The following is an 11001-nucleotide window of genomic DNA, read 5'->3' as shown; positions in this document are numbered from 1 at the left end:
GCTGCAAAGACTTAGTTTAACTGCCCCCTAGCTATGTATTAAAAGAACACCAGAAGACATGTTTAATGCCTATAATAGCTTTTGTGAGCCCCATATCACTGGTAAATTTGGTGACAATTTCTTTCAAAACTGACTCTCATATTCAAAGAACTTCAGAATGGAACTACAATAATTTCCATTACACATACTTCTAGGATAAAGGAAAACATTGCTATTTTCAAATTCAAAATCACAATTTTAGCATGTTCTAAGACTAGTGGACTAGGTAACATCTACTTAAGCACAGGCTTGGCAAAGACATTCCCCGTCTGAATACAGATTTGATGAACTGCAGTGTTTTGAGACAAAACCCATCCTACCACCAGGGCCATTATATTGACTGTAGGTAGAAAGTTTTCTTCTGAAGATTTTACAGATGAGAAGGCATATCAAGACCCTCTCCTCCAGTTAAGATTTGTGCTTTCCACAACAGATTTTATTCATAATTCACAAACAACAGAAATCTTATTTCTTGCTGTCCAGGAGAATTTCACAGGGGCTTTAATGGTAGTCACTTGTCAAAGGCTGGAGACATAATTTGCTCAGTAGTATTCTACTACTGAAAAAAATTGGTAAAATAGAAGTCAAAGTGGAACTACAAGGTCTTGAGAGGAAAAGTGATGCTCATTACTTTCTATGCTTTCTGTGGAACTGACTGCTGAGTTTTTGTTTTTTACTACTGACTTGACTGAGCAGATGGCTCACCTGTATTTTCTTCTGCAGCAACATCCCTTGAAAATGGCCATACCTTACTGTATCCTGAGGTATCTAAACACAGGGTTTCCACACTTGCAGATTACTAATCATTTTTTGCACTTTTTTTTTCGTAAAAGAGTACCTTCATCTCTACCACCTGCTCTTTGGATTTTCGATTTTCCAATGTTCTGTTTGGTTGGTTTGGCTTTGTGTGTGGGGTTTTTGTTTGTTTGTTTTCTTTTTCATTGTGTATAGAAGCAATTCCTTCATTTATGTTATACAAGGTCAAATTACATGACCTGGTTGTTCCCTGTAAACACTCATTAGTTTTTAGATAGTCAAGGACAGGTTTCCAAAAGGAGCAAGGCTGGGACCGAGTGCATCACATGTTCTGTGAGCCTCATCAGCCTCCATGCCCATGACTGCAGGAAACTCCACTTAATGAGGTTCCTACTCATTTTCTATTTCTATAATGAACATTCTTGTCCGTTTTCGATTTTGCTAGAACATCTCTATCAGTGCATCACTCATTCGATTTGTTTCATATTCCAGAAGTAAGTCTTTTCTTTCCTCAAAGCATTGTCTATGTGTAGAAACAACTTCTTAAGATCATTTTCAAATAACTTACGGGAATATATGTATATGGGTACATTAGTCAGAAGAAATTAGTTTATGTAAGTGTAAACCCAAGAACCAAGGCTACAGAAGACTAAACTCCACTCCTTGCCAACTTTCTTCCTCCCCAGTACTTAAGGGGCTCATCCCTAGCAGCCCTTCCAGAGACAGTGAAGTAGTATCCTGGTACTTTGCAACTTTTGCCTCAAAGTAATGATTAAATTCTAGTAACAGCTTTAGATATAAAACTTGTCAGCATCCCTCTATCTTTTATAACGTTTCTTTTCAGTATTTCATCTCTCATGTTGCATTCTACTGCTCTGACACGTAGTAAACAAGAAGGTCCTCACTAAATGCTATCGCAGTTGCTACAGTGAAATGTCCAAACTAGAAGTGAACATAACTTCCTCAACAACTACTGAAAAATGTACTGATTTTTCTTATCAGCCAAACTTGGGCAATCCCCTGACTATAGCAGGAATGTTAAGAGCTGTCTAGTATAATAGTGTCACAGAAAGACTCGGACACCCTGAAATTTCTACCCTCTAAAACACAAAGATTGTACGTTGTCATTTTGGGGGGTTTGATAAGGAGAAGAATCTAAGTGAACTTCACAAGCATATGGCAGACCTACGTGCACCTGGGAGTAGGGGGGACTGATATCTAGATGCTATTCCCCTGTGTTACAGATGCACTGATGTGTCAGAAACCTCCTTCCAGAAGCCCAACAGAGACAGGCAATTGAGAAGCAGGGCCTTGAGATGATAATTGTATTATCCAGATGCCACTTAGGTTTTTTTTTTGCCTTCACGAATGTTCACGTTGTTAAAAACAGAACAAAACTTTTCCTCCCTCAAGAAGATAAGATCCTATTTCATTTAAAAAAAACAAAACACAACAAACAAACAAAAAAACAGAATTCCTGTTGAGATTTAGGAAGCATCAAGATTAAAAAAAAAAAAGGCAGAAAAGTACTACTTATTTACATTTTCCTCTAAAATATAAGGAAGGCCATCTCCCTCCAAATCTTTACATACAGAAAAAACAACACAGAAGAGAAGGTTATAATTTCATCTCTTAAGTCACAGTTAAATCCTCCACACTCTGTTGGTTTCATACCCATCTCCTTCCTATGTCTGATGCTTATCTCCATCCAGTAGCAATTTTATGCATACAAACAAAAAACATTTTCAATATAGATGCAGGTCTTTGAATGCTACCCAATGGATTTCTTAGTGCCCAGCACAGACCATCTAGTTTGATTTTTTCTCCTCTAACTCAATTGCCGAGACAATCAACTTAAAAATGTAGATGCCGCTTAAAATGCTGCTGCTTAAAAGCAACGTAGAGGTTGACCCTGGTAACTAATGTTGACCATACAACACACACTTGCTCAACAAAATGGGGAGGTTTGACATTGTTGATTACTTTTTCACTTAGGTGGTGATTACTAGTTATAAAGACTGGAAGTAATCAATCCCAATTTAACAGCTGGGCCTATTGATGGGACAAAAAAAAAAGAAAAAAAAAAGCAAAACTAAACAAAAGATTATGTCCACAGTTTTGGATATGAGATGTGGAAAAATACAAAATGTTGAGCAAAACACACAAAAATGAAACACAAATTTGTCAATCGATGGACAAATCTGTAGGAAAACGCTTAGTAACATAAATTCTTCCTCCAAGATTCTCTTTTGTCATGTCTTAAGTTGTCCTGCACACCATCAATAGCCACAGCTGTTAAATTGTGAAGACGTGACAACAAGTCTCTAGGCAAACAACTGCTCAGAGTGAGATCCTTTTCTTTAGGATAATCAGAGCTGGCTGACAAAAGGGGGCCTTACTGAATGCCCTTTCAACAATTTCTACACCAAGAAATGCAGAGAGAGGGAGGGAGAAGAAAGGCAGGGGTGGGGGGAAGCACCACACTGCAAGAACAGAACAGTATCCTTTGCTGCAGTGCACTGCTCTGCAAGGAGAAAAGAAATCTCAACAGTTTAGTACATGCTTCACATGGAGAATTTGCATCAGGTAAGAACACCTCCAGTCGTGGCTCTGAACAACTTGTAGCATGGTACCACGTTTCCCTTTGACACTTCTCACATAGGTGAGGGTTTTATTAGCTACAGAACCCACTGCCAGTCAGACTGAGCTTCCCTTTAAAAAAGAAGCTGGTAAAAACTTTATACATTATAAAGATAAGGTGATAAAAAACAGTAAAAACCATAACAGCTTTGGCCTCACTAGTTTGGAAGAACAGCAAGCACATAAAATGCCTCAGTTTGGCATTATGCTTGACAAATGTGAAACTGAGACGTTCAGGAAACCTGTGAAAAGCTCTCTTCTCTACTGACATAGTAACAGAAACAAACACTGTTCATATGCGCTAAGTAGAGTTTCATATACTTTTTGTCCTGGAAACGATGTAAAAGCCCCCTCCTTAGCCTGTGGAAGACCTGTTACAAGTGCAGACCAGTCACTACTGAAAGAACATGGAATGCCCTAGTGCAAAAGAAAAAAAAAGGAAAAAGGTAACAATTTGTTATGTCTTGACCATTTCTTCTGTAAATATGTTGCAGAAGCCCAGGTCAAAAAATGTCTGGGGGAGTTCTTGAAGAACTCTTGAGAAACTCAGCCATGTTCACTCAGCTTAGGAAGCAGTTCTCTTCCCAGGGCACTCAAATCAACTAATCAAAGCAATAGCAATAAGGCAGCACTTGTAAAAACCTAAAACAAGAGCTTCCTCAAATTGTCTGTAACCACACTAGTCCTACAGCATTAAGACCTTGCTATCTGTTTTAATACAAGACTATTGTCTACAACAGCCATTTGCCACTTCATTCCATCTCAGTCAGAAAACACTTTGGCCCTTCTGCTCCCCACCCCCATCTCAGAATTTGTTTCTCTCTCCATCACTATTTAACATAATTAAACATATCTTTGAGATCTATAAACACTTGGGGGATACCTGAGACGACAGATTCCACACTGAATGAAAATGATAGTGTGAGACCACAACTACTGACCTCCTCATTTAAGGCAAGACACTAAAATTAATTTTTAAAAAAGTAATAGCAGAAGGGCAACATTTCTGCATATGTTCACGTTCCAAAAAGGCTTGAAGAACATTTATTTTTGTGGCAATCTAAGCTTCGGTAGCATTCCTCCGCCAAGACTTTCGCCTTCACATCACTCCTCTCAGTTACACCAGTACAATGGGCTCCATAACAAAACACATCAGGCAACTCATTTGGGTTAAAAAACATCTTTTGTTTTAATTCTATTATTTTAACCCTGATCAGTTCCCTGTTCAGTTAGCCACACGTGTAGCTGTGCCCACAGGAAGAAGGGCACAGTGCAAAAGTGGGAACAAGCAGCTGGAACAAGCATGGTTTACTGCTAAGAAAGCGTGATTGCCACAATAGAGGATAATGCACAGCTGGATGCACTCTTAAGTAATCACATATTTAAAAGCAGAGCAAAAGATGTAGGATATGAAAACATAAACATTACCAGTTACTGACATGGCAGTGGGACCAGAAGTCACATCACTGCCGCAGCAGGTAAGCAAAAGCACAAACTCTCCACAAAGTACTCTGCCACATGGACTAGGCCCAGCAGTTCACGAGCTGTAACGCAGCAAGCAAACAGCTTCCTCAAGGAGCATGTTCCAAGAAATCCTCTGCTTGAATAACCTTTCATTCTGGTGTAATGCAGAAACCTGTTCATGAAGAATGGGCTTAATGTTTCTTGTAATTCGCACATAAGACATTCAGCCAAGTTACAAGAGGAGAAAGGGTTCTCTAGGGATACTCCTACCAGCTGTATATATCCCTTCCATTCATTTAAGACTTCAATTTCCACTTTTTGTGAAAAGGAAATAAACAATGAGCATCCTATCCAATCACTACTCAAAGCCTGTGTTACTAACTTCAAAACAGGATTACCCTTTCTCCATTTTTTCTTAACATTACCTTACTGCAAGTCTAGCTGTATTTATGGACAGAATCTTAGTCAACTGTGGTTAAACTTTCATTCACAATTTAAATTGCAAAACTACAAAAATCTCATTTATTTATTTTTAGCTGACTCAAATTGTACCAAAAGTGCTTGGACTTCCTCCATGTTCTACATGACTTTTATATTCTGTCAGAGAGATCTCTCCTAGTAGCAGTGGCAGCAATAAGGGGAATTTTGAGTAAGTCGTTTACTCTTCACTATTAGCATTTTACCCCCACATGGTACCTCACAAAGACCAGCACAGGAACCTCCCTCTCTCCCCCCTACATCAACTAGTCAGCTTTGGACGCAACTATAAGCATGTACCGATACGAATATTTATTTTTACCTAAGCAATACCTCAGCTCCACAGCTTCCTTCAAAAAAGTGGGGGGATCTTACAAAAAAAAAAAAAAAAAAAGGCCTAAATTAGTCAAATTCTTTTGTGCATGGATGAACAACAGGAAAGCAAAGCCTTGGGGCCTCTGGGGAGGAACCCTGTCCCTGCAGACCTACTCTGATGTGCTCGGGAGATAAGGCTCCATAGTGACACTTAAGGAAAGGCCTGCTCACATTTGAATTTCTGCATTCCTCAAGAACAATTCATGGCAATCACTAACTTTGCAGAGGAGCTACATGAAAGCTTTGGCCAATGAATGAGGGTCATCTGCTCTTTATCACAAGGGTAAACCTCATCCTGGCCAGTTTCTAACCTTTTAACCCTGTGAATTCTTAATTTGCACATGAATAATGGAATTCTTGCCAAGAGTGCAACCTTCAGCTTCCAGTTCCTAACTTTAGAAACCAAGACCTGATCTCCTTGTGTGTTCAAATCTTAAACTCTTGGACAGATTAAAGTTTTTGGTTTCCAAATGCAACACTAAACATTACAATTCTGAAGCAAAAGATAAGCTTACCAGCAAAATCTCTGATCAGGCAGAGTAAAAGAACATCCTTGCACCCTGCTGCTACCAGAGACCTAAGAGAGCATTTGCTTTTTTCCTCCCAAGAAAGAATGCCCATTTAATGCCTATTCTCCACCTGTTTAATATGTATAGTTCTTTCTGTAGCCTGACCACAAGGTAATTTGCTTTTGCAGCAACCACAACTGATTCTAAACAAAACTTGTAAGCCTAAAAAAAAAAAAAAAACAAACCCACAACTTCAAATTTCATTTCAAATGACAAAAAGGAATAAACTGCTGCATGGGATAATTTCACATTTGGTCACTAGTTAACCACTTAATCACTAAGTCAACATCACCTACTGTGACCATTACAGATCCGCTATCTCTTCAAGTTTTCTCCAACAGCCGTAAGAAACCTTTTTAAGTATACAAAGAAGAAAAAGAAACCTTTTGTCATAGTCTTACGGGAAGAAAAAAAAGGCTGCAAAACAAGATTATAACTTCACAACACACAATCTATTTGCTTGTGTATCTTCCCTGGTGGTAAAATTTCAGTATTTAAAAACAAACCAAAGCAAAACCATCTTTCTGGTGAAATGATGTGTATGTGAGAAACAAACATTTACGGAAGGTCAATCCTGTCTGAAGAAAAAAAAAAAAAAGATCATACAAATGTATTACTGTGCTCCACTACTACAGTGCTCCGTACCATTCCAGAAGTTCTCTCATACGGAGAACACAGAGCTCATCCTGCAACATCTCATATTTAATATTGCCCTAATTTTTCCTCAGTCCTACACAAAGAATCCATCATCTACTGCTTTGCTTTATATTTATAAAAAATGAGATTCCTATCCTCTTAAGAAAGACTGTCTTCAATTTGTTTATTAATGGTGCTGACACTCTGAAACCTAACATTGTGAATGTAAATGTAAACAATATTAATACTTCATTTTTCATCATTTAGTCAAAAGCATCTAAAAACTACCAAGCCTCTAATCCTTAAAGTGAGTAAGATGCCATGATACAAAGTAATAAATAGCCAGTTTTCAGAAATTGAGAGTTCACAGCCTCTTGCAGCATGTGAAAACTCATAACTTTCTTGGAGCCACCTGCTTCCAGGCTGGTCTTCAACTGCCCGAAGCTCCAGATCACTGAACAAGATATTTCACACCTTCCTATGATACCTTATGGATAGTTTTTATATTCAGTTCAGAAGCACATGGGAAAAAAAAAGTATTAACATTCAGACTTTTTTAATGCCAGTTAATGTACTAACTGTATTAACTAATTTCAGATTGATTTTGATAAAACTTGCAATTCACAGCCAAAGCCTAGTTTCCACAGAGGTATCAGTGCCACAGTTTACTGCAACTTGCCACAAAGAACAGGGTTGAAGAGGTCAAAGGGAGCCTTTTCCTATTAGATTAAGTTCATCAGTTAAGTCCTATTAGAGAGAGAACATGAGAGGACTACACAAACTGTGTACTCTCTGTGTTATACTTTCTTTGAAATGATTCTAGCCTACTGGCAAAACTCTGCACTGTCCTGGAAGAAGGCATGGCATTCAGCTCCCAACACACATCTCTTGCTCAAAACGTTTAAAGATGCTAGGAAAACCAAGGGGAACACACACTCGGGGTCAGACCGGTAAAGCTATAAAGGCACTTACATGCAAGAATCTCCCTCACCACTCAGGCAGCGGCAGGGCCTGGAGTGCCCTACAAGTGTGACTCCCCCAGTGGCACCGTGTACAGGTCCTTATGGCAGGTTCCAGAACCCTAAAGCAGTGGCACCAGGTAACAGGTCTTTATGGCAGGTTCCAGAACCCTGAAGCAGTTCCAGAAGGGACAGTACCCATCCGCCTGGCTGAACGTAGACATCAGAACAGCAAGGACTTGGTAATTTAGGGACATGGTTTAATGGTGGGCTTGGCAGTACTAGGCTAAAGGTTGAACCAGATGATCTTAGAGGTCTTCTCCAACCTAAATGATTCTATGATTTAATCTTCTTGATGGCCCTGAAAACCTTTCCTCTCTCCTCTCCCAAAGACAGCCGTTTCTATTATTATTCTACTCTGCCCCAAGATATCCCCAACACTACTCATCATCAGGCTATTGAACAAGAAAAAAAGAATAGATTTGTAGATAACCCTTGTAAAGTCTCAAGAACAGGACTTGAGAAATAAGACCCGGAACGTTGGTAGCAGCATGGCTCTGCATCATCTGCAACCACTATACCAGCATGGCTCTGCATCACTGCTTGCTCTGATGAGCGAACCACATAAGGCACCACAGTCCACGAGGGCTCACAGGTGGCTCTGCCACTCTGGCCATGTCACAGACTTGAACGGAGGCATGACAAGTTTTGCTCATAATATTTACACATATAGAAAGAAACAAGTGTTCTGCAGAATTGTCTTGCTATTTGCTTTTGTAATTTGTCTTTTCATGCGCACAAACATCAGAACAATAGGTTGTTTTGTGCTGTTCAGGAGCTGTTGCCACAAACTTGGGAGCAGGTTAACAAACAAGAGCTGGAACTTACTTGCTAGAGTAAGGTGACTTTTTTGACTGAGAATGGCTCCATGCTTGTTCAGAGCTAAGCACTGGTAAAATCCTTCATCTGACAGCTCTCCTTTCTTTCCTTCCACCTCACTGATGTATAAAGAGCCATTTGATAAAGTGTAGATCCTTTCATTTTCAGATACTTTCCCTCCGTTTTTCAGCCATGTAATAGTTATAGGAGCTTCACCACGGGCCTGGCAGTCTAAAACCACTGGATCCTTCCTTGAGACAATAACATCTTGAGGCTCCTTCACAAAAAACAGTTCACTAAAGCACCACACTCCTAAGGAAGAGAAAAAGATTTTGACTGTAAGTACAGACGTGCTCGTTACCAGGAGCACTTGTGAGCAATCCTGCACAGCACGAGGTAAACCCATTATTGTTATTAAAGGCTCCAAGACCTCCGAGCCCTTCCAGCTGCACCCCAGATCGCTCAGGGAAAGCTGTAGTATTGACTTCAAGCCGGGTAAAGTCGTCAGACTCTAGGCTGCTCAGCCTCTTGCCTCCTAGCTTTCAAATGCATCCCAGTGTGGGACGAGCGAGGGAACGGGTGCCTTCAGCACAGCCCTGACTCAGCAGCCGGGGTGCTGGACGAAGCAGCGGCTGGGGGTCACCGCCGTGCCCCCACAGGCGGCGGGGCTCTGTCCGCCCCCCGATGCAGGTGCCAACTTCTGTTCGCCGGGGGAGCTTCGCCAGCACCCGCCAGGCGCCCGAGCCGCTCGCTAATTTTACAAGCCTGTCAAAGGAGCTAGGGCGTCGTAAAAGGCTAATTTTACAAGAAATCGTTACCGAAACCACTTACTCCGCCCAGCGGAGCCTACCCTCTATCCCCCTCCTCCCGTCCTGTCCCCGCTGCCCGGGCACCCCTCACAGCGCCCCTCAGAGCCCCCAGCCCTCGGGGGCGCGCGGTCAGCTAACAGCGCCCAGCGGCCGGTTACCGGTGCTCAGCGGCCGGTTACCGGTGCTCATGGGGCCGGTTACCGGTGCTCAGGGGCCGGTTACCGGTGCCCAGGGGCCGGTTACCGGTGCCCAGGGGCCGGTTACCGGTGCTCAGCGGCCGGTTACCGGTGCCCAGCGGTCCGCTCCCGCCCCCTGCCGGCGGGGCGGCCGCCAGCCCCCCGCTGTCCCCCCTCAGCCGCCCGCCCCGTCGCGGCGCGAACAAAGCGCGGGGCCGCGCGGCCGCTCCCGCTCCGGCCGGTGCCGCAGGGGCGCTGATGCCGGCTACATGAAGCCACGTGCGGCGGCGCGGCGCGGCCCGGCCCGGCCCGGACAATGGGGCGGACTCACCTGGCAGCGGGAGCAGCAGCGCCCGCAGCAGCGCCCGCAGCAGCGCCCGGCGGCGGAGCGGCGCCATTTAGCGGGACGCGGCTGGCATGCCCCGCCGGCCGCCGCCAGAGAGCCCGGTCAGCGGGCGAGGGGAGGAGACAGGGGGCGGACGGAGCGGCCCCAGCGCGCCCGTCCCGGCCCTACCCTCCGCATCCCGTCTCCATTGGCCTTCGGGGAGGCGAGGGGGCGAGGGGCAGGGCCGGCCGGGGGAGGGACGCCGCTGGACGGGGCGGGCCGCGGCGGACAATGCCCCCGGGGCGGGCGGAGGGTCGGCCCGCGGTGGGGGCAGGAGCCGGCCCCGCGCGCGAGGGGCGGCCGGCGCCATCCGGGCCGACCCCCGGTGCTGCCCCGCCGGGACCCGAGGGCGGCCGCCCCCCGGCCGGTTCCGTGCCCCACGGGCGCCGCCTCAGCCCCCGGGGCCGGGGAGGGAGCTGCCGGCCGGGCCCGCCGTCGGGGGAGCGGGGCGAGACTACCGAGCTACTCTACTCCTGTTTGCAACGAGAGAGGGTTGGTGAGGAGTGGAGCAGTTGGAAATGGGGCCTGGGGCACGGATGCAGCTCTGGCCCAGGCCTGCGGTGCCCGACACAGGTGCAGCAACGTCCAGGTGCTGCAGAGCATCCCTGTGAGCCCACGGAAATGGCCCTCCCGTGCTCACAGTCCGACCGCAGAAGGCAAGGATGGGAGCAGAGCACGACTGGAGTGCTCTTGTGTCAGCGGTCCTCACGGCCCCCTTTTCGCAGCACCGATAAAACCAATTCCAGATGGCTGCGCAGGGCAGCATGCTGCTGCTGAGGATGAGCCACCCCTCACCGGAAGGCAGCCATGAGTTTACATCTGCCCCAAGTCCAAAGT

General features: G+C 44.7%; 1 protein-coding gene across 2 annotated transcripts in view; it reads right to left on the bottom strand.

Annotated features, from left to right (window-relative positions):
* The window catches only part of PRTG (protogenin), an 80308-nt gene extending 69959 nt beyond the window's left edge, over nucleotides 1-10349 (bottom strand). Inside the window, exons 1-2 of one of the 2 annotated variants that reach the window (XM_083849971.1) lie at nucleotides 10111-10349; nucleotides 8804-9106 (exon numbers count right to left, since the gene is read on the bottom strand). In XM_083849971.1, coding sequence (XP_083706097.1) covers nucleotides 8804-9106; nucleotides 10111-10177 — 370 coding nt within the window. In that variant the 5' untranslated portion in view covers nucleotides 10178-10349. Of the gene's footprint in view, nucleotides 1-6266; nucleotides 8784-8803; nucleotides 9107-10110 lie in introns of those variants that run through there. The other variant, XM_083849972.1, reaches the window with a different exon arrangement.
* Nucleotides 10350-11001: the final 652 nt, after the last annotated feature.

The sequence above is a fragment of the Anser anser genome (assembly GCF_964211835.1).
Source record: "Anser anser genome assembly, chromosome: 10".
NCBI classification, from domain to species: Eukaryota; Metazoa; Chordata; class Aves; order Anseriformes; family Anatidae; genus Anser; species Anser anser.
The sequence above is the reverse complement of the archived record's forward strand: the minus strand, read 5'-3'. Positions and strand labels throughout refer to the sequence as shown.